Below are 25,020 nucleotides of genomic sequence, written 5' to 3' on the forward strand. Positions count from 1 at the left end.
GGTGTTTCCATATTCACCTGTACTGTGTAGCAGTTTCAATGCTCACATTAATATTGAATACTGCCAATCAGTTAAAGCTATCAAATATATTTGCAAATATATTAACAAAGGCTCAGATCAAGCAACTGCTACTATCGAAAACAAACACAATGAGATAGAAACATATGCGACTCCTGACCGTTTATAAAGAGGCCAAGGCAGCGGGCCGTCTACCGCAATCAATGCGGGAGGCATTAGTGGTACCACTGCTGAAGCCCGGCAGAGAGAGTAGCGACCCCGCGTCTTACCGGCCGCTCTCTATGCTCACCGCAGATTACAAGATCCTGAGCTCCATACTGGCGGCGAGGCTCCTACCACACATGCCAGGACTGGTGCACGAAGACCAGAACGGTTTTATACCGACGCGTAACACCACAATCAATGTCAGAAGACTTGTTCGCCTCATGGACGAGTTGGAGGGGGGAGCTGGGACTGAACTGGTTCTCTCGGTAGACATTGAAAAAGCCTTCGACAGTCTAGAGTGGGACTACCTCTATGCTGTAATGGAGCGATTTGGTCTGGGAGCTGGCTATATTCATTGGACGAAGGTCCTCTACGCGGAGGCGATAGCAAGAGTGAGAGTGGGATCGACGGTGTCCCTCCGCTATCCGGTAGAACGAGGCACTCGGCAGGGTTGCTCCCTTTCGCCGCTTCTATTTGCACTGGCTATCGAGCCACTGGCGGCTGAGGCCCGGACGGGGCGGTACTTCCACGGGGTGCGGGCCCGAGACGGGCAGCAGTTCATCTCGCTTTATGCCGATGATTTACTGCTATTCCTTCACGACGGTGCTGAGGACCTGCAGGGCGCGGAAGCGCTGCTAGAGCGCTTTGGCGCGATGTCGGGCTGAGGGTTAACTGGCCCAAGACAAGTTTGTTCCCGCTACTGGAGGGGGCTGTTCGGCCGCAACACCGGTCGGAGGTGGCCTGGGAACCTGCCTGTATTAAATACTTGGGGGTCCATATTTACCACAAGGCGGAAGACTTGCTTGAGGGCAACCTGGGGCGGTGCGTGCGAGGACTAAAGGGCTGTATAGCCTTCTGGGCCACGTTGCCGCTCTCGGTGGCAGGCCGGATCTCCTTACTGAAGATGGTTGCCCTGCCGAGATTATTGTATTACTTTCGGACGCTCCCAATCTGGATACCTAGCTCCTTCTTTAGGCAGCTTAGATCTTTGATTACGACGTTCATTTGGGGAGCAGGGCGGTGCAGAGTGGCGCTGGCAACGCTATCTCGCCCGAAAGATCAAGGGGGACTGGCAGTGCCGGACTTTGAGCTTTATTATTTAGCGGCCCAACTGCAGGTCTTCACGCAGGAGGTGGCACGAGTATTCCGGGGCCCGGAAGACGAAAGCTTGCGGGGGACGCCCAGGCACGTCTTGGCGTATATTACCCTCCATCAGCGGTTAGATAATCGGGACTTGTCGTTGGAACAACGCACGTACCGTCAATGCTGGAACCGAGCACAGAAGAGGGCGGGAATTCGGCGCCCATATGCACCGGAGATCCCTCTGGGCATGCTGACAGCATTACCGCATGGCGGCGACTGGTCGCATCTGCAGGGGTGGGAGGAAGCGGGGGTGCAGGTGATTGGGGACCTTTATGAAAATGGTACGCTACTCCCGTTCCAAGAATTAATGGAGCGCTTCGACATCCCGAGAGGGGGATTTTTACTTCATGCGGCAGTAACCAGGGCAGTGCAGGCCCACTGGGGCACAGGACTCGAGGAACCCGAGACGGCAGCCGCATGCCAATATACCATGATGTCAGCGGGTACACTCAAGGCGGTGACGTGCCTCTACAATAGAATGGTGAGAGAGAATCTCCCTCCTCTTACATCACTGAAAGCCAAATGGGAGGCGGACCTGGGTAAAGACATACCTGACACGACGTGGGCACAGCTTATCCTTGGGGCTCGCAACAGCACGAGAAACGCTAGATTTCAACTGATCCACTACTATGTACTGCATAGGGCGTACATGACCCCGGGAAGGATCAGGAGGTATTTCGGCGCGGTAACGGCGACCTGTCCCCGGTGCCCGGAGGAGGGGGCCGTATTAGTGCATATGCTGTGGTCGTGCCCGGCCCTTCGGGATTATTGGCAGGACATAGGAGATGTGTTGAACGAAGTGACTGAAAGGTCCATCGACTATGGACCGGCGGAGTGTCTTTTACATTGGTTCCCCCATACCCCCAAAAACAAACTCACGAGCAAGTTTATTGATATGGGATTGATGGTGGCTAAGAGGGAGATCACTAGGAACTGGAAAGCGAGGGTGGGTCCGACCCCACGGAGGTGGCGGCAGGAATTTCTGAAATGGGCGACGGCTGACAGCACACACAGGTACCAGCTTGCGCGCAGGACCCCTAGCCAGACAGCGGCTGACACTGCAACTTCATGGGAAGTGATGGTACAAGCACTCAGAGATAGCGAGGCAGACGAGGAGGGGGAGGCCCCCGAGGCAGTTAGGGCAGAAGGAGCAAGCTAATGCCCCAGGGGCGGCAGGTATGCTTGGGGGACGAAGTAAGCACTTCAGGAACGGAGGAATGATCGTTGCAAGGGCCATAGACAGGTGGTGGGGGGTGGGGCGGGACAGGGGGGGGGGTTTCAGGTTTTTTAGCGCGGGGGATGGGAGTTGGGGTTTAGAGCGTTGTTGAGCAGAATTATAAAAGTAGTCATGCACACAATCCGGACACCAGCTACTCCTTTATCTTTAACATCAGGCGTGGAAGAGCAGTGACATCATCGCCGCCCAACCCCCGGGTTGTGGGCACGACGGCTGTGTGTGAGACAACGAATCATATTGTGTAACTGCTCAATCTTATGGTGCTGATTATCTATGCATTGGCCTGTATGGGTGTGACTACAATAAAAATTATTTAAAAAAAAAAAAATGAGATAGAAACATATCTAAATGGATGGTAAATTAGTACTTCTGAGCAAGTGTGGCGCATTCTAGAGTTTCACAGTGGCATCCCACTGTCACACATCTAGCTGTACGTCTACCAAATGGACAAAGAGTATATTTCCATGAAAAAAACATGAAACACGTAGCACAAAACCCAACGCCCACAACACTTACTGCCTTCTTCAAATTGTGTGACACCGACTGTTTTGCTAAAACATTGCTATACCAAGAAGTTCTACAATTCTATACCTGGGCTAGTTCGACATTTACACGTAGGAAACGTGGCCAAAATGTATTAGGACACCCTGCTGTAAAGAAAGACTCAGCTCTTGGCAGAATGTACACTTTCGCCCAAACCAATCCGAGTGCTTCCACTTACGCATTCTTTTACAACATGTTCGTGGACCTACAGGGTTTAACAGTCTTTTAACCGTTAATGACCAATTAATGCCTACCTATCAGGCAGCCTGTAAAAAACTTGGACTCATTGAAGACGACCAACATTGGAAACATACATTAGGTGATGCTGCACTTTCAGATTGCCCATCAAAACTACGTCAATTGTTTGATACTATTCTGTTGTTTTGTAACCCATTAAATCCTATGGCTTTATGGGACGAATACAAAGAACATTTATGTGAAGATATACTACACACTAAGCGTCAACAAACACATGATAACTCAATACCAATCACTAATGACATCTTTATCCAGGGACTAATAGAAATAGAAGACTCGCTGTATGTACTAAGTGAAAAATCATTAACAGATTTCAAACTGCCGGCAACAGATCCGCCGGCAACAGATTAGCCTGTTACAGACACTCCTGAGGCGGAAGCCGGGAGGTACGATCGCCGCTTTTTAAAGCACTGAAATTGAAAATCTGTTTTAAAATTACCTGTTGTGGCACATTTCCTGGAGCACTCCCCCCTCCTTAGAGCTGCTCTCACACACCACGCAGCCGATCTTAACGCTGCCGCGGGCCTGTCAACAATTTGTCGCCATCAATCAGGGAAGTGAGGCCACGCCCACCTCCCTTAGGCCACGCCCCCCCCCCCTGGAGACTATATAAGACGCGCTAATTCACAAGCCCGTATTAGCCTGTTACAGACACTCCTGAGGCGGAAGCCGGGAGGTACGATCGCCGTTTTTAAAGCACTGAAATAGAAAATCTGTTTTAAAATTACCTGTTGTTGCACATTTCCTGGAGCACTCCCCCCTCCTTAGAGCTGCTCTCACACACCGCGCAGCCGATCTTAACGCTGCCACGGGCCTGTCAACAATTTGCCGCCATCAATCAGGGAAGTGAGGCCACGCCCACCGCCCTTAGGCCACGCCCCCCTGGAGGATATATAAGACGCGCTAATTCACAAGCCCGCATTAGCCTGTTACAGACACTCCTGAGGCGGAAGCCAGGAGGTACGATCGCCGTTTTTAAAGCACTGAAATAGAAAATCTGTTTTAAAATTACCTGTTGTTGCACATTTCCTGGAGCACTCCCCCCTCCTTAGAGCTGCTCTCACACACCGCGCAGCCGATCTTAACGCTGCCGCGGGCCTGTCAACAATTTGCCGCCATCAATCAGGGAAGTGAGGCCACGCCCACCGCCCTTAGGCCACGCCCCCCCTGGAGACTATATAAGACGCGCTAATTCACAAGCCCGCATTAGCCTGTTACAGACACTCCTGAGGCGGAAGCCGGGAGGTACGATCGCCGTTTTTAAAGCACTGAAATTGAAAGTCTGTTTTAAAATTACCTGTTGCACATTTCCTCGAGCACTCCCCCCTCCTTAGAGCTGCTCTCACACACCGCGCAGCCGATCTTAAGGCTGCCGCGGGCCTGTCAACAATTTGCCGCCATCAATCAGGGAAGTGAGGCCACGCCCATCGCCCGCAGGCCACGCCCCCCCCAAGAGACTATATAAGACGCGCTAATTCACAAGCTCGCATTAGCCTGTTACAGACACTCCTGAGGCGGAAGCCGGGAGGTACGATCGCCGTTTTTAAAGCACTGAAATTGAAAATCTGTTTTAAAATTACCTGTTGTTGCACATTTCCTCGAGCACCCCCCCCCTCCTTAGAGCTGCTCTCACACACCGCGCAGCCGATCTTAACGCTGCCGCGGGCCTGTCAACAATTTGCTGCCATCAATCAGGGAAGTGAGGCCACGCCCACCGCCCTTAGGCCACGCCCCTTCCCCTGTCCCCAAAAGGATGTGCCTCAGCCGGACGCCCAGCGGACGCGCGCTGCGGGCGCGCCGTCAGCGCGCCAAAGGTAAGCCCGTCTGCACCCGTCCGCGCCAGTACGAGCCCAGGGTCCACTCCCCCTGTTCCTCTTGTTTCATCCCCCATTACCTACTCATCAGACACTCTTCGGAAACTGGCAACAAGCACCCCGGACCTCTGTCTTCACTCAATTTCTCCCGATGAGCATCATAACAAATGCAATCACTGTGCATACAAACTCACTCTGCAATCACCCCCCAAAGTGAGGACAATCAAAATGGCTCTGCTCAACTGCAGATCACTCCCCAAGCACAGCACTGAAATAAACCTACTAATTCTGAACAACGACATTGAAGTGCTGTTCCTCACGGAAACGTGGATCAATTCCGCATCCGACCCAGACATAGTCCAAGCCCTCCCTCCGGGCTATACAATTAAACATCTGGACAGACCGCAAGGATCAGGAGGCGGATTAGCAATAATCACCAAAGCCCACCTCACCTGCCATCTTAAGGACAGTCCAGTCCTTAACTGTGAAAACGCTCACTTTTCCCTACATCTCTCCCTGGAAAAAACTCTGTCAGGTCTACTCCTATACCGGCCCCCGGGACCTCTTGGACAGTTCCCTAACTCTCTGGTAGAGACTGCCACCTCCCTTGCCTGTTTATCTTTCAACTTTACAGTGCTAGGAGACCTCAATATCCACTTCGATGACCCAGGAAACAAAACAGCGGGAGACCTCAAAGAAGATCTCTCAGCACTCAGCCTCTCTCTGAAAAACCTCTTGCCCACTCATAAAAAGAGCCACCTTTTGGACCCTATCTTTTCAAATATCCAAGAACTCTCCACATCCTCTCCCCTACCCATCCCCTGGACAGATCACCACCTTATCTTCCTCAAAATCCCAATCGTCAGTCAAATCAGCCCCAGCCTTCCACCCCAAGCGCCTTCGCGCCTGTGGAACAAACTACACACGGATGCCTGGACTCACCAGCTCATAGCCTCCACCCCTACCTTGAATCCGGATCCCTCACTAGCAGACATCCAATTCCGAGATTGGATAGAATCGTCTCTGGACGCTGTTCTCCCCGTCAAACAGCTCCCTAGTAAGAGGAATTCGTACAAATCCCCCTGGTTCACTTCGGAACTACGAGATCTCAGAAAAAGATGCAAAAAACTGGAACGTCTCTGGAGAAAAGATTGGAACCCTAACAACAAAGAAACCTATAAATCGGCCATGAAGCAATATAAAACTCTCATTGAAAATACACAAGCCTCTTACTACGAAGGGAAAATCATGGCTGCCTCCAACTCCTCCAGGGAGACCTACCGCATAGTAAAAAGGCTCATGAAAGTCCCTGAACCGCAGCCGGCCGCTGATCCCACCGGTGCCAGGTGTACCCAACTCGCTGAGTTCTTCTCAGCCAAAATTCTAAAAATCATAATGACTTTCCCCAATACCTATCCCCCAACCGATCTCCCAGCTGGGCCCATCGACCCAGAGGCACCAACCCTGAAAGCCTTCCTCCCCGTCTCCACCGAGAGGCTGTTGGACACTCTCAATCGTGTGAAGAGTGGCTCCCCGGATGACCCAGCCCCCATGAGCAAACTCAAACTAGTAGCCCCCACTATATCCCCCCATCTCACGAGGCTGATAAATGCCTCTCTCTCCAGCGGGATAGTCCCCGCCAGCTGGAAAAGTGCGATAGTTCGGGCACTCATAAAGAAACCTCACCTAGACCCCTTGGACCCTTCAAACTTCAGACCCATCTCCCTCCTCCCAGGCATCAGCAAAGTGGCAGAGAGAATTGCAAATGAACAGCTCTCAACATTCCTAGAGACTAACAACCTCCTTCGCCACTCGCAGACAGGGTTCAGACCTGGACAGGGGACTGATACCGCCCTTCTGGCCGTAACAGAGGAGACAAGGTCCATTCTGGATGCAGGAGGATCAGTGGCAGTGATCCTCCTGGACCTGAGTGCCGCCTTCGACACGGTGGACCACACCATCCTTCTCCACCGCCTCCGAAATACGGGCATTTCGGAGACCGCCCTGGCATGGCTAAAATCATTCTTGGTACACAGGACCTTCCAAGTGGCCGACAGCCACGGTCACTCTAAATCTCTCCCCCTGAACTGTGGAGTCCCTCAGGGCTCCTCCCTGAGCCCCACACTTTTTAATGTTTACATGGCCCCTTTGGAGGACATCGCCTCTCCATTCGGCATAAAGGTGGTCATGTACGCCGACGACACACAACTAGTCGTCTCCATCAACCAGGCCGATCAATCAATGGAGAACCTAGTCTCCTGCCTGCACAATATATCTATATGGATGAGCGACTCCAGGCTCTAACTCTACGGAGAGAAATCCGAAATCATGCTTCTAGGCGACCCAAACAAACTCCCCAAAACCCTTGCCTGGCCAGCTAGCATGGGCACCCCCCCCCCCCCATACCAAAACAAATTAAAGCCTGGGCTTTTGGCTAGACCAGGACCTCAGCTTCAGAGCCCAAGCAAGAAAGACAGCTGGCACCTAAGATCCTTCCGCTCAACCCCCCCAGTCTAGGAAATTTGTGATTCAGGGCCTCATTATATCAAGATTAGACTACGGAAACGCCCTATAACTGGGCGCACCGGTAGCTGTCATAAAAAAACTTCAGCACGCCTAGAACGCTGCAGCAAGACTACTGACGGGAACGAAATCTAGATGCTCAGCCAAACCCTCCCTCAAGGCGCTTCACTGGCTTCCCATTCAAGAACACATCTCCTTCAAAGCCTTGTGCATCTCCCATAAAATCTTACAAGGCAAAGGTCCACCAATACTGAGACCTCTCATCAAGCCTCACAAATCAACCCGACAGCTCAGGTCGGACACCCTGTCTCTGGCGAGCGTCCCCAGAATAAGGAAAGCTCGCACTGGCGGCCTCAGCTTTTCTTATAACGCTCCCAAGCTCTGGAACAGCCTCCCCCTCAACATCCGCAAAGAAAACAATCTACTCTCATTCCGCAGACTGCTGAAAACCTGGTTGTTCCCCCACTAATCCATCCCCAGGAGTACTGTCAGGCTGTTACGTTAGCGCTGGGACGCCCTAGGGTAGCTACGAGCTCTAGAAATCCTTAATCAAATCAAATCAAATCAAATCAAACAGATAGGACTATACATACACCATACAACCATACAGAAATACTAAATTCTACATACAACGTACATCAATACGTTGCACAACATTTGCCAAACTTAGTTCATGATCAGACAGTCGCCTACAACACCATTGTTCATAGTGTTGAGACAAAACAAGGGAAACTATTCTTCTTAGACGCGCCTGGAGGAACAGGTAAAACTTACTTAATCAACCTGATACTAGCAAAAATACTCTCTTTAGGACTATTGGCTCTTCCTGTTGCATCTTCTGGAATAGCAGCTACTTTGCTAACTGGAGGAAAACAGCACATTCTACTTTTAAACTACCTTTAACTGTTTCACTTGAAAAAGAATCTACATGATCTGTACGCAAAAACAGACCTTTAGTCACACTGCTTCAAACGGTGTCTCTTATCATGTGGGGCGAATGTACTATGACACACCGCGCACATAAAGACGCCGTCAACAGAACTCTAAAAGACATTAGAACTTCAACTCTAATCATGGGTGGGGTCACTTTTGTCTTTGCTGGTGACTTCCGACAATCTCTTCCTGTTGTTCCTAGAGGAACGCGTGCTGATATACTAAAAGCATGCTTAAAAGCATTACACCTGTGGGACTCTGTACAAACTCTCACCTTACGCACTAACATGAGGACACATTTGGGAGGTGGAGATAGTCACTTTGCAGATCTCCTACTACAACTTGGTTGGTAATGGAGAAGTACCTAACAGTAATGGTAATATTAATATTGACAACTTAGGTACGCCTGTCTCTAACTTACAGGAACTCATACACCATCTATACCCGGACTTTGAGCATATTCTTACAAAAGTCTACCGATGGATTTGCGAAAGAGCTATAGTTGCACCCAGAAACTCCAGTGTCAACCATATCAATGAACACATACTAAAACAAATCCCTGGGGAGACAAAAATCTATAAATCCATTGATACAGTGTTAGATACTCAAGACGCCGTGCATTACCTGCAAGAATTCCTAAACTCACTTAACCCTTCCAAACCTCCGCCTCATTTACTACAAATTAAAGTTGGAATTCCTATCATGTTATTAAGGAACCTACATCCGCCCAATCTATGCAATGGTACACGACTACAAGTTACAAGTCTTTTACCATATGTCTTTAAAGCAACTATTCTCTCTGGCCCTGCTGCAGGGCAGTTAGCTCACATTCTCCGCATACCCATGATCCCTACTGATCTACCATTTCAATTTAAACGCTTGCAGTTCCCTATTAACATTGCCTTTGCTTCTACCATTAACAAATCTCAAGGTCAAACATACAAAGTTATAGGCATAGACTTACGAGAAGACTGCTGCACTCCTGGACAGTTATATGTCGCACTCTCTAGGTCCGGGAATGTGCAAAATCAATTTATTCTACATCCACATTCAAATGAAACCAAAAATGTTGTATACCGTGAAATATTACAATAATTTCTATTTTAAGTTTACAAACATTGAACACATTACATTTCTTCCCCGGACAACGACGGGACGGGCTGCTAGTTTCTAATAGAAGGGATCAAACTACAAGAGCAATGCGGGTTACAGCCTGTCATGGAAGTGGATTGCCTCGCTCTAAAAAATGGGGTGAAGAAGAGGGCCCTGGGATAAATTACTATTATTGTGAAACAATCAGACTATGGGAGCTCATTTTTCCTGCTGAAAATATATTTAGGAATACAAGAAAATGAACGGTGGAATAATTCAATTAATCACAGCCTCTGGTAACTACTTGGAGCTGCATCCCAGTCCATCAATCTTTTTGCCCACTGTGTCAAATCAGCAGTGGCGGTCGGTATCTATGGGGAGGGGGGGGGGGGGTATGCCTGCGCACCCAAAATAAAATAAAAAGAATAAAAACCTACCTGAACGAGACGCTATGTCCTCCGGTCCTCTTCTCACCACCGGAACTGGAAGCAGCAACTCCCTCGACCATTTTATTTTTCGGAGATTTGGGGGAGATTTTAAGTGTGGCAACGCTCTTCCACTCTACGAAGGAGCCGCCCCTGCAAATCAGACAAGATCCAGGCATATGCAATTCAGCCTTTGTCCTGATTCAATGGGAGCAGCCCAGCTTGACCTAGCATGCCAAGTCTCCTCTGAACGTAATAAAAGCAATTCCCGACTGGTTTCAGCCTTTTTGGGCCTCGTCCGTAGAGTGCAGCTTGGCAAAGTGAGCAAAGTGAGCAAAGGAACCACTTCTGGGCATACCTGTCGCAGTTAGCGCATTACAATGAAGAAACAAAAAAGTGATGGGTAGAATGCTCTAATTAGTCTCAGACACTGATCATTAGTCAGATCTAACCTGCCCATTGTTTTTTTGCTCATCATACCCCCTCAGACAGGAACCAGCCATATGCTAATAAGCAGTGGTCTTGCTCCAAAAAGTACAGTCCAGCCCAAACTGCCAGGCCAGGTCCCCTTCGAACCGAAATCTCAATGCCAGACCAGTTTTGGTCTATTTGAGCCTTGTCAGTAGGGTGCAGATTGGTTTCAGTTGCACATATGATATTTTTTAAATATTCAACAACACCTTTGTCCTGATGAAGACTGTTAATAATGTTTGGGCTGAAACCATATTGGTTGACATTTGTGTACATATGATTCAGTTTATTCATGGCCCATACTTTATGTGCATTAGAATAGCAGTTTTCACTGTTAGTTATACAGCACAGGGTTCCTGCAATTTCTGATGAGGATCACTTTATTCTGATGCCTGTGTGACACAGTTTTCTCCTTTGTATACAAAAGGTGCTTTATTAAAGTGGCTTTTGTGGAAGCGCCAGTTAGTCTTATGACAGTGGTACATGCTTTGTGTAACAGAAACAACGGTTCCAGCGGAAAGTTAGGCTAATCTATAATATTAATCAAATGCACAATCGCAATCCCAAAAATGGGTTACGGTGATGTCAGAAAGAGTGGCACATGCTTCAGCAGAGAGAGGTGAGTCTGATTTTCCCGCTCCTCCAGTTAAAAGAAACTAAGGTATGAATTTCATGGAACTCCTCGGAAGTGGGCTCAGGGGCATAAGAGAGCCTTTTGTTTGCCTTTGATCTCCCTACTTGTAGCTTAGGCACATTACTGGCCCTATGCCAATGGTGGCGTTCGTCTCACACAGTGTTAATGTGAGAGAGCTGGCCTGTTGGTGGTGTGCTCGTTTCCTTTTCTGCATGGGCATTGTGTTAGAAGGTCATCACTGGCCTAGAGCAGCATATTATTGATACACACAAAGAATGAAAGGGAGGGGCTTAAATGGGAGACCATCCTTCTCCTTATCTAAATGTAAACTCACTAAAACTACGCTCTCAAATAAACATAGATTCACAGAGGTAGAAATCAGAAAACGAGGGATCCCTACTTGTGATGAAATACCAAAGTAATGGCCAGAGAAGTATGTGCCCTGTTTGTGGGGGGAGAGAAAGAAAGAGACCCTTCTTAGGACAAGAACCCTCATTCACCCAAGGGTGCCCTGCATCATCATAGGGTTCCATCCTCACACCAGGACCGCAAGTTCCCTGGTGTGGGCTACAACTCTTCTGGGCTAGAAGAGGAGCTGAAGTGTTTTGGGTGAAGGGGATGAAAATTGGGTTGATGAGGGGAGGGTGCAGGAAGAAATTAAAACTGTCTCTAGGGGACCAAATATCTTTATTATGCGGTCTTCTAGGACAGGCTTAAAAAGTAAGAGGACTAGGGGTTATCAGCTAATATACCACTAAGTTAGGTCAACATGTTTCTACCTATCAGTGACCCCAGCCGAGGTTCAGAGCCATTCTTCAGGACCAAAAGGGTTAGTTAGACCGAAAGAGTTAGGTTATCCAAATAACATAAAAAAGTGTACTGGTCACAATGTAACAATGGCCTGTAAATATGAGTGACGGGCCAGGGATGGTTGCTAAAAGGGTACACTGACTCTTTTGATAGATGGTTTTCATATAGTCGTGTCGTTCCTACAAATCTTCATGATCTGCTCATTGTTTAGGTAACATAAACACAGGGATTGCTGTCTAGACTGATTCCAGACACCCCCACAGACTATGTTAGCCTATAGACCAGCTCACAGTGCCACTATAAGCCCACAACCCTTACCAAGGAGCGAATAGTTTCTGGCATCCACTGTACATGACAACTCGGGAACCCCTCAGGGATCGTGGAAACCGGGCAGTACTTTTCGCTCAGTCACTCGTGCTTACTAAGTCACAGATAGATACAAAGAAAAAATAATGGAGACATTTTCAATAAGCATTTATTGAACCAGCGTCATTCTAGTGTAAAACATGTTTTCTGCTACAATCATTAGACAGACACCAGTGCAAAAGATTAGCGCACCAACAGATTAAATAAAAGTTAGAGTTCTACCATGGTGCTAAAACTGTGAATATATGCAGCCATATAAACATGACTGTAATTGGGCATACTCCTAAGATGTTAACCCCACCTAAGTGTACCAACAAGTATATGGATATAAAGTCAAGAATTCCCTAGGAAAGAGCCAACCCCATTACCTGATGCGAGAGAATGAAGGACCCCGTCTTGGTCTTGAGTTGGACACCCCGCAAGGGATGCCAGGCCACTGGGTACTGGAGCTGCGTACAGGACCTCAGCGTCTCGTGTCAGCGTGGAAGCTTTCTCCTCTGTCTATCTAGTCTTGATATGGTTCTTTTATACCAAAAAGATGACCTCAGGGTACCTTTTATAATCAATGTGTGGTGAATACGACTATGCAAGTGAACCTAGAACAATATTAAGAGTACACAATTTCGTTGAAACGCGGAACTCAAAGTCCAATGATTAAGGTCATCCAAATAATTCTTATTGTCCTTATTTTCAAGTTCGTTATCCACTCGATTTTTTATATCAACTTCCAGTAGTAAAAACACCGGGGCTCAAATGTTCAGTTCTGATGGTTTATCCAAACAAAATTTATTGGTCAATTCCCAATTGAAATTTTTCTTTGCAGCCAACACGTGTTTCGTCAAGCATTATTTACATGCATCAATGACTTCATCAGGGCTCAAGAGTTAATCCATGTATCATATTAGCACGTATGATCACAAGTAAAGGAAAGAAAATCTGAGTTCCTTGTATTGTGTTTCACGTTCTGATATTTCTTCTTTTCTTTTTAATACGTCCTCAAAAAATCAAATCCCAAAAGTATCCCAATTCAGTAGGTATCAATATCTCCTGGTTCCTAGATCTTGTTCTTAATCGTTGTAATGTAATAATAATCCATAGTGGTCCCACTGGAGATAGTATATCTGAATATCGTAGTAGTGAAAAATCAATCTTGCTTGGAGACACGAGTACGTGTTCCTCGGCTCAAGACACGTCGTAACCCAACGATAGTAGTCCCAGTGTCTCAGGAAAATTTCTATTGGGAATTGACCAATAAATTTTGTTTGGATAAACCATCCGAACTGAACATTTGAGCCCCGGTGTTTTTACTACTGGAAGTTGATATAAAAAAATCGAGTGGATAACGAACTCGAAAATAAGGACAATAAGAATTATTTGGATGACCTTAATAATTGGACTTTGAGTTCCGCGTTTCAACGAAATTGTGTACTCTTAATATTAATGATTGAGGAGTGCTCGGGGAATTCTTTGTGATTTTTGCTGTACCCAGAGTTTTCTTTGGGTCCTTTGGCATAGATTGGTAACCTATTCCTCTCCCTTGGATGCACTTATATGCAACTGTATCATTTATGAGATCACTTTGCCGGTACTAGCTGTTGTGCGCCTGAATCTATACCTGGTTACCTTCTTTTTACATTATTTGAACCTAGAACAATACCCGTGTTTATGCAAAGTAGTTCTGGTGCCCTAGGGATAAAGATGACCATGACTTTTACACAGAATATGTTCATGCTGTTATGTGCAGGGACTTTTCTAAGAACCCTCATGCATAATAAGTGAGGATAATTTCCTGGAAACTGATCAACATTTATTCAGCATCTAACTGGGTAAAAGGGCAGTGCCAGAAACATTATGCAGAGCAAGGTAGGACAATGTAGGTAAAAGGTCATATAGCTACCTAGGCCTAGATTGGGGTACATTGAGACTCATAATAATATATCGCTCTTCAGCCTTGTGGGTACCTCGCTGGGACCCCGCTGAGCCAGCAACACTCAGACTGCTTTACGGCCGTGTACATAGTACTAGCTCAGCATACACCTGGCTAGTTCAACCTCTTGGGCAGTGGTTTAGTGGTCTGCATGAGCATGTGTGGCATCTTCCTTTTATGTGGAGCCACTCTTCGAGTTAAAGATCAACTCCCCTGAATCTAACTGAAGCATTCCTTGCCCCAAACTTGGATATTTGAAGCTTTTGAGGCCCCAGGACAGATTCTGGCACATAGCAGCTACCCACCACCACTCTGTTTGTAAAGGTAAACATCCTGCGTTGGGTGCTGGAGTATTTTCTGTGTGTTCCTTGTTTACTTTGCTAGTTCCTTGTGCTTTTATTTACAGCTGCCTTATTTCCCTGCAGGGCCCGGTTCTTGGAAAGTGGTACAAGAGTCTAGACCGACTGGTTCCGGGAAACAGCAAAACAGTGGCTGTGAAAAAGATGCTGCTTGATCAGGTGAGATATGGAAGGCTGCCACTTACTTGCAATGTCATTTTTGGGGTAAGGAGGTGCCTCTATGTTCCTCATGTGTGCTGACCCGGATATGCTTCAGGGATGACACCAGGTCGATATCACTTCATGTGTCAGTCATAGCTAGTGGGATGGATGCTGTGCATGATAAACTCCTCTGTGTGCTTCATGAAGATGAGGGTCATGGCATGTGACTGATGGTGCAATAAAGGCAGGCAGGAGATTCTGGAGAGCATGAGAGCACAGGAGCACTAGCTTTGAGCATATTGTACAAAAGTGCCCATGAACTACAGTATTGCATATAATATAACAGTCAATAGCTTGCAAGTAGATGTGCGCCAGAGTCCACCATGATGTGCATCAGTAGTGCATGAATGATACATGCATGTTAACAGAGAGCATGCATTGAGGGAGCCGTAACACAATGGAGCATGGACAGGGTGCAGTGCTTGTTTATGGAGCAAGACACACACATGGTAGACAGCAGGAACATTCAACATAGTGTTCCAGTTCCAAGTTCTCTCTGATCCTCAAGGGGTGCTCCAAAGAATACCCAGAGAAGTACTGCGGAGCCCAGGCTGGTGTCTGCCAAACAGCCAGCTCCTCAAAGTTGAGGCGACATCCCCTGGAGGCGAATCTGGAGAAAGAGCTGTCTGACTGCATGGCCTGACCTGGGAACCCAAGGAGTCCTTCCTCGGTGAAGGGGGAAGGAGCGAGCCGCCCCTGCAGGATGAGCTGACTGTTGGAATGGGGCTCGGAGCAGTTTATTTAAGAGGTTTTATATAGCGCTAGCCAGACCCGAAGGTCTCGGAGCTCTTTACAGCATATAGGAGAAAAATCACATAAAAGAGACAAAAGTCAACATAAGTGTTCAAAAGTTCCAGTGTGCTGTGCATCCGAGGTGCGCATTGAGGAAGAGAGGTTCCGAGGTAGTCTTGATGCATGGACAAAGTCTTGGGCTAAGTCTTCCTCCGAGAGGTGATGGACGAGGACGGGGTTAGGGGACGGGGATGAGGTAAAGAGTGGTTGACCTTGATGCAAGGGTCCATCCACCAGACGCTCACAGACTCTCATGATCAATAGTTCAGACCAGTCCCAGAGATCCTTGGAGGACCACAGAACTTCTGAAGTGTGTTCAAGCAGCCGCCTGTGTCCTCCCCATCATTGTCGCCATGGCACTTGACGGAGTTTGCCCGGTCTGTAGTGCCGGTATTGATATTTGTGCTGTGACTCCCACTGCATACCTGCAACCCTGAACAGCGGCTCTGCGAACTCCATGTCATATGTTCCTGCCCTGAAAGTGAAGCCTGTAAACCTGCGCAGCCCTCCCAAGGTGCCCCAACCCCCCAGTGAGTGGCTACCTTGGCAGTGACCTCCAGGGGTGCCAAGTCAAATATTTTTCCTTGAGGATCGAGGCCGTGCCCTCGAGGAACTGTGTGCCAGATTAGCACATGGCAACCAAGGCGCTGAAGACCCCCAAGCCTCATCCGACTGTTTTTATAACAAACTTTATTAAGCACCACAAAGTGACTTCAAATTGTCATGGCAAGTACGACATGTCATTTTCTGGGTTCTTTTTCTAATCGTAAACACATATTTCCTTCATGTGGATTAAAAACTGCTGGCATATGCCAGACTAAGAGAGGGTAGTCTCATATCTATGAAAAAATGGGTGTATATTCAAGATATACAATACCATGCCTCATCCGACTGTTAATGCGCTCCCATCAGCACCTAGATGTGCCCCGTCATCTCCATGACCCCATGCCTGGAAAGGATGAGTGGTGAAGCGCCTCTACAAGGGGACTCACCAGCGCGACTGACCGTGCACTCACCGGAGCATTGGGACCATCGAGCCGGTGACGCTTGTCAGCGCTGAGAACTGCTAGAACCCAGAAGAGGGCAGATGCCTGAAGCTGCCAGTGCCCTCTGAAGCATCACTGCATGGCCTACAGCCCCCCCACCTGAGCAGGACTGGGGTGAACCATCAGCTTGGGCCTGCATGCCACCAGTGAACCCGCCCTCCTGCGAGAGGCCCATAGTGGCTCTGTGCCGTCAAGGAGCAGAAACGGATGAGAGGCTATATGGGCTTGTAAGGCCGCAGAGTAACTATGCTAAGAGACGGTGGAGTGCTGTACCTGAGGTAGAGGCCACAAGAACCTAAAGCCCATAGGGTGGAGGGAGAGGGGGGAGCAGAGTGCCCACCTCGAAGCACAGGGGTCTCGCACCCGAGACAGGGCCAGACTGGCCACCGGACATTCCTTAATAAACAATGCAAAACAAATGTTTTTAAAAGTACGCTTTAAAGCTATCTGTTTTGCATTGTTCATTTAGAAGCTCCTGCAGCTCCCCAGCAACAAAATCTGCCCCTGCGCAGTGAACCTGGACCCCGCCCTGCCGCCCCAGCAAAATACGCCCTGTAGCCAGTCCGGCCCTGACCCGAGATACTGGTCATCTTCCACAATATTGTGTTATGTAAAATAAAGCATGTGTCTTTTCACAAGAGAATCCCTGGGTTGAACCATTATCTTTTTGTGCTACTGGGTGTACTGTTGATTGCTGAGCCCATGTACCCCCAAACTATCCTCCCAGAGAAGCGAGTAACTGCTCGCCACCGCTACCACTGAGTGCGGAAAGGGTTGTACTTTTCCAGTTTGCAGAGCCATAGTAGGACAACCCCTGACATGGGAGAGGCAAACAACCCTAGCCTCTCAGAGCTGCTGGCAGCCCCTGCTCGCCCTGTGGACCCCCACAAACCGTGTCCCCAAAAGCATTGCTATAATTGCTGTGAACAACCTCTCTCCAATGAGTCTTGATGATGATGTCAGCGCCTCCACCCAGAGTTTAATGAATGTATGTCTTTGAGGAAAGACAATCTTTAAGCTCGCTGTAAACTAAAAGAAGCTATCATCCATCTCTTCCAATCTTCATCTCCTCTGTGTGGTCAGAAGACTTTATAAAAGAAACATTTTAAATGCTAAGGCTCACCTCAATCTATGTATCAATACTGCCAAGATCCGCCTGAAGCAACTCATTGAAGAAAATGTTCTTCTTTCTTTTAAGGCCCTGTTGTTAAATCTGAATAAATGTCCTTAAGCAAAAAGTCAAAACTATTGAACAATAATTGGCCATCATCTTGACCCACAGAAGAACTTGAACCTCACATGCAAGTCCTTTCTGGATTGGTTCCCTTTTGACATCGTTTTAGAAGTTGAATTATTTAAAACCATTACAAGTTGAACATTCGAACCATTTTACAGACCTGGTTCTGTGGATTATTGATAAAGACCTTTCTTGCTAGCTTTAGCCTCATGGGAACAAATTAGCAATCTCTCTCTTCGGCAAGGGGTGTTCCCAGCTTCTCTCACAATTAGCCAAGTTGCTCCCTGACTGAAGAAACTTTCTGCAGACATGAAGATCTCTCTAACTTTCTTCCTGTCCCAGATGGCAGCACAACTTACTCAACTCATGTTGGAGAATTATAGTTTTGATAAAGTTTCAGTTGGGTTTCAGACAGGGCTGCAGCTCTGAAGCGGTCTTGCTTCATGTAGTCGATGACGCACTTTGCATTCTTGTCTCTGGCAACTTTTGTCATCTTGTTCTTTCTGACGTACCTGCTGCATTCGATGCCGTGAACCATCCCATGCTTACTAGGATTCTCACAGAATGTATTCGTATCAAGGGTGTAGTCCTCAAATGGTTTGACTCTTATCTGATGAACCAGTTGCAGTAAATCAAAGTTGATGGTTGCTCTTGCCATTGCCAGCTTTGATGCAGGGGGTCCCAACTCTTTTCATTCTTTGTATCAAACCCAAATGTGTCCTACATAACAACTCAGGGATCCACTGTTGTCAATATGCAGATGATGCACACGTCTGTTTTTGGATTTTCTCCCCATATTATATCCGAATTCTCACCCAAATCATGCCGCCAGGGCTAGATGACCCCTCACCATTTGAAACTCAACCCACTTATAATTGAGTTTCTCCTTGTTCCCACAGTTGACTTTTCCAGTTCACGGTTGACATGCGTGGGGTCCTTGACTGCAAACCTGCTATCACTGATAGTTCCAAATCACTGGTTGTGACTCTTGCTAACAGACTCCACCTTCAAATGCTAATCTGTGGAAGGAGCACTGTGCTGTTTTAACTGTGACTTCTTTAGGCGCTTTGTTAGTTTATCCAAAAACAAGACCTGCCTCCTTTCTCCGACCTTCTCATGCGCACTCATCCTGCTTCTCTGTTGTCTAGCCCTGGCTTCCCTCCATCCTTCTCCCATGGAAGTTAGCTGAATCTTCCTCCTTCCACTCTACTACTCCATATCCTACCTTTGCAGCCTCAGTTCTACCTCCATGTGCGCAGCTTCTCACGCCTCTCATCTCCCTTGATTTCTGGTGTTTTCCTAATTGTATATTTCCCAACTTCAGCTCCTTGCCTATAGTCTCGCTCAGTTGAAGCGTTGCAGGTGTTTCCTGTGCTTTTCTATGCTCCCCATCTCATTTCCTTCCCTTTGTTTTACCTGTTGCATTTACCAGCATTTGTCATTGTATCCTTGTGGTCGACTCCCTTTCTGTTGCACCCAGGTGCTTTCTAACGTAAACCGCTCTGACACCTTTGAGCCATGTTCACACTACATAAAACTCCATGAATAAAATGTTAACTACCTTAAACATAAGCTCATGTCTCAAATGAAAGGCTCCTGTTTAGGATACGGCGAGTCGAGGCGATCGGGCTTCAGCAGATATGGGTAGTACGCACCTCTTGCAAGGATGCCCTTAGCCTAACCCTTGAGTGGGAACTTGGCCAACTAGCCATTCCTAGCGGCATATCCTAACAATTCCACCTAGGCCTTCCATCTGAGTGCCTCGCGAATCCTGATTCATGAGCCTTTGTCAGGATTCTCAGGCTTGTGGTAATTTAATTACTTCACACGTGATGTTTTGTCTGCACAATTTTCACCAGGTAAAACCTGGAAGAATTAATGCAAGTAAAACCCCCAATTCCAGGTTTGTGCTCCTGCGAACAGAGAACATGTGGTATGACTATGTGAAGGGTTTGCTGGATCTCTACGACTGACCCCAGCAAATCCCTCGGCCAGCGGCATCAGCATGGATCGGCGTAGTATCGCCGTCCACGATGGTGTGAGGGCTGTAATGAATGGCTGTTGCCCCCTCATTTATTATTTTCCAGCAGTAGGAGTTGTTTCTTGATCACCTCGGATCCAGCCTTGCCTTTGTGGCTCATTTCTCGTTTGTTTTGTAGGTTGTGCTGTGCCCGGTCTTTTTGGGCTGTTTCTTGACCATTGCTGGTGTGCTGAACGGGCTTTCCAAAGAGCAGATCTGCGACAAGCTGAAACGAGTAAGTGACCCTTTCTGGGGGTCTGAGTGACTGAGTGTTGCTATGAGATGCCACAGGTAGTGAGAGATGAGGGGTTACCTTATTTATTACAAGGGTTCACAACAGAAATGTATTGACCAACAATTGAATACATTCCTGGAGACAAGATCCCTGGAAAGCCCCAAGCGCTTAAAGCAGTAATGAGATACGGGTGGCATGACCTCCCCCCAGTCATGTTCCGCCTTCATGGATGTGCGGTCTCCCGCCATTTCCATACCCTGACTTTCTGCTCTGCCCCAAAACCTCGATAACGGACCGGGGGATTTCTGTGCATTGAACTCAGTGAATAAGGTGGTTTTGGGGGGGGGGGGGGGGAGATGCGTGTGTGTGCGCGTACGTGCATGCATGCGTGTGTGTGTGTGTGCGTGCATGCATAAGGGGGTGTGCACGTGCGCATGTGTTTTGCAAATAAGTAGAATACATTCTGAATCTATAGTTGAAAGTTAAGCACACTTAGTATACAGCTAATAATAATTTCTTGCAAAAACATATTCAGTTTAGTGTAAGTCACTTTCAAAAATTATTATATTCCTAATGTGTTGTGACATGCACAGATAGTCCTTTTTTGTGTAATGAACAATAGCTGTGCAACAAAGCAACACCCTTCACCAAACTATTATGTAGATAAGTGTATAATCGTAAATGCATATTTACTATTCTTAATTCTATATCTATGTACCTTCATAAAAAAATACATATATATATACATATATATATATATATATATCACAGCAAGTTCCCCGCTAAGGAGCCCCGCTCCCACAGGGCAGGCAGTGCAGGGTAGCAGAGCACCCCTGTCCACAGCAAACACCTAATCCACTACGTTTCAGAAAGAAAGGCACTGCACACTGGACTTTCAGGTAAACGGAGGTTTTAATCTTCATACAACAATGTGACTGAGCAATCCTTGCAGTTCATCCTGACGCGTTTCAGCCGTCTCAGCAGCCTTGTTCACAGGTAAGTGGATTGTGGCGTTCTCTGCTCACTAGCACGCCATTTGAAGACTACCCGTGTGCCGAGTAGTCCGCAGTTACAACAATCCCGAGAATGCATTGCGCCACCTTTCAGTCTCAATCCCTCGTAAATGCAATTCATTTTCCTCCTCAAAGTTCAAATCAGGGACATTGCACAAAAGGAAACTTGAACACGGTTTTGCAGTGCATGAAATGTTCAAATTTAGCTGTCCAAGCCACAAATTCAAGTCTTTAAAAGTAACCACCGTCCACCTTCCAGTCCTTGGTGAAAGGAAACCTCCTTTCACTCCCTTGCCATGCTGTCGCTTTTTTAAATAGGCTGAAATCTTCATACCTGTATTTTATAGCATCAAGCAGGCGGATCGGGCTCCTTTAAGACACTCGGTCCGAAAATCACAGCAAGTTCCCCGCTAAGGAGCCCCGCTCCCACAAGGCAGGCAGTGCAGGGTAGCGGAGCACCCCTGTCCACAGCAAACACCTAATCCTCTACGTTTCAGGAAGAAGGTATGAAGATTTCAGCCTATTTAAACAAGCATTTGCAATGCATAAGGTCTCGCATTAGGAAAGTTTGAGCTATTGGTATTGTAAATGACACATTTTTTATTTATGTTTTGGTTTTGAAAATAGCAAAAATAATAGCTTTGTCGTTTACAATGCCAATAGTTATAACTTGTGACACCTATAGCATTTGTAATGTAATATGTGTTGTATTTACATGCCTTAGATTTATTGATATTACAAATACCAATGCCTTTTATTTTTTTAAATAATTAGTACTTAAACAAAAGTTATTGTAATTTATAATGGCAATAGCTTAAACTTTTGTAAATAACTTTTGTGAAGAATATGTTCAGTGTATTTTATTGTGACGAAAATCCAAGAACAGAAGTGAAATACTAACCTCTTTTTGTGACATTTGTAATAAAGCTTGAAACATTGAGAGAACATATTTGACACAGTTGTTGTTGAATGGTTGCACAGATTGATGCTGTGGTGGCGCTGAGTGATGTTGTGGTGGCGACTAGTGATGCTGTGGCATTCAATGATCCTGTGGTAGCGCATAGTGATGTTGTTGTGCCCCTTAGTGATGCTGTGGTGGTGCTGAGTGATGCTGTGGTGATGCGATAGATAGAATGAGTGGGATAGATAGATAGAGTGAGGGCGATAGATAGATAGAGTGAGGGCGATAGATAGATAGAGGGAGGGCGATAGAGTGAGAGCGAGATAGATAGATAGATAGATAGATAGACCCCCTCCCACCCCCTGACCCCTCACACACCTCCTCACCCTCACACCCCCTCACTCTCACACACCCTCACTCATCCTCTCACCCTCACACACCCTCTCACCCTCACACCGCCTCACCTTCACACACCCTCACTCACCCTCACACCCCCTCACCCTCACATGCCTCACCCTCACACCCCCTCACACCCTCACCCCTCACCCTCACACCCCTCACCCCCCTCACCCTCACTACCCCTCAACCTCCCCACACCCCCTCACCCTCACCCTCACACCCCCTCACCCTCACACCCCCTCACCCTCACACCCCCTCACCCCCCCTCACCCTCACACACTCGCACCCTCACATACCCTCACACACCCTCACTCACCCTCACACACCCTCACTCACCCTCACACACCCTCACTCACCCTCACACCCCCTCACCCTCACACCCCCTCACTCTCACACACCCTCACCCCCCTCACCCTCACACCCCCTCACCCCCTCTCACCCTCACACACCCTCACTCACTCTCACGCCCTCACCCTCACACCCCCTCACCCTCACACCCCCTCACCCTCACACACCATCACCCTCAAAAACCCTCACCCTCACACACCCTCATCCCCCTCACCCTCACGCATAACAAAACATAGCAAAACACAACAAAATATAGCATAGCATAACTAAACACAACAAAACATAGCATACATAACAAAACACAGCATTGCAAAGCATAGCAAAACATAGCATAGCATAGCATAAGAAAACACAACAAAACATAGCATAGCATAACAAAACATAACATAGCATAGCATAACAAAACAAAGCATAGCATAACAAAACATAGCATAACAAAACATAGCATAGCAAAACAAAGCATAGCATAATAAAACACAACAAAACATAGCATAGCATAACAAATCATAGCAAAACATAACAAAGCATAGCATAACAAAACAAAGCATAGGATAGCAAAACTAAACATAGCATAGCATAACATAACAAAACAAAGCATAGGATAGCAAAACAAAACATAGCATAGCATAACAAAACATAGCATAACATAACAAAACATAGCATAACAAAACACAACATAGCAGAACAAAACATAGCATAACATAACTTAAAACAAAACATAGCATAACAAAACAGCAAAACACAACAAAACATAGCATAGCATAGCATAACAACACACAACAAAACATAGCATACATAACAAAACATTGCATTGCAAAGCATAGCAAAACCTAGCATAGCATAACAAAACACAACAAAACATAGCATAGCATAACAAAATACAACATAGCATAGCATAACAAAACACAACATAGCATAGCCTAACAAAACAACTCTTGGCATAGCATAACAAAACATAGCATAACAAAGCATAGCATAACAAAGCATAGCATAACAAAACATAGCATAGCAAAACAAAGCATAGCATAATAAAACACAACAAAACATAGCATAGCATAACAAAAAATAGCATAACAAAGCATAGCATATCAAAACACAACAAAACATAGCATAGCATAACAAAACACAACAAAACATAGCATAGCATAACAAAAAAAAGCATAGGATAGCAAAGCTAAACAGAGCATAGCATAACAAAACAAAGCATAGGATAGCAAAACAAAACATAGCATAGCATAACAAAACATTGCATAACATGACAAAACATAGCATAACAAAACACAACAACACATAGCATAACAAAACATAGCAAAACACAACAAAACATAGCATAGCTTAACAAAACACAACAAAACATAGCACAGCAAAACAAAACACATAATAGCATAGCAAAACATAGCATATCAAACACAACAAAACAAAGCATAGCATGACAAAACATAGCATAACAAAACATAGCATAGCAAAACAAAGCATAGCATAGCAAAACATAGCATAGCATAACAAAGCATAGCATAGCATAACAAACACAACAAAACATAGCATAGCATAACAAAACAAAGCATAGGATAGCAAAACATAGCATAGCATAATAAAACAAAGCATAACAAAACATTACATAGCATAACAAAACTTAGCATAACATAACAAAACATAGCATAGCAAAAAAAAACACAACAACACATAGCATAACAAAACAAAGCAAAACACAACAAAACATAGCATAGCTTAACAAAACACAACAAAGCATTGCATAGCATAACAAAAGAAAGCATAGGATAGCAAAAAAACATAGCATAGCATAACAAAACAAAGCATAGGATAGCAAAAAAACATAGCATAACAAAACAAAACATAGCATAACATAACAAAACATAGCATAGCATAACAAAACACAACAACACATAGCATAACAAAACATAGCAAAACACAACAAAACATAGCATAGCTTAATAAAACACAACAAAACATAGCATAACAAAACAAAACATATCATAGCCTAGCAAAACATAGCATAGCATAGCATACCAAACACAACAAAACATAGCAAAGCATAACAAAACATAGCATA

At 46.3% G+C, this 25,020-nt stretch overlaps 1 protein-coding gene across 2 annotated transcripts in view; it reads left to right on the forward strand.

Moving 5' to 3' along the window:
• Positions 1 to 25,020, forward strand: part of MPV17 (mitochondrial inner membrane protein MPV17) — a 410,610-nt gene that overhangs the window by 288,005 nt on the left and 97,585 nt on the right. For both annotated transcript variants that reach the window (XM_086928149.1, XM_086928148.1), the window contains 2 exons: positions 14,824 to 14,916; positions 20,193 to 20,288. In XM_086928149.1, the coding sequence (XP_086784275.1) occupies positions 14,824 to 14,916; positions 20,193 to 20,288 (189 nt within the window). The remainder of the gene's footprint in view (positions 1 to 14,823; positions 14,917 to 20,192; positions 20,289 to 25,020) is intronic.

Source organism: Lissotriton vulgaris, chromosome 6 (genome assembly GCF_964263255.1).
Source record: "Lissotriton vulgaris chromosome 6, aLisVul1.2, whole genome shotgun sequence".
Classification (NCBI taxonomy): Eukaryota; Metazoa; Chordata; class Amphibia; order Caudata; family Salamandridae; genus Lissotriton; species Lissotriton vulgaris.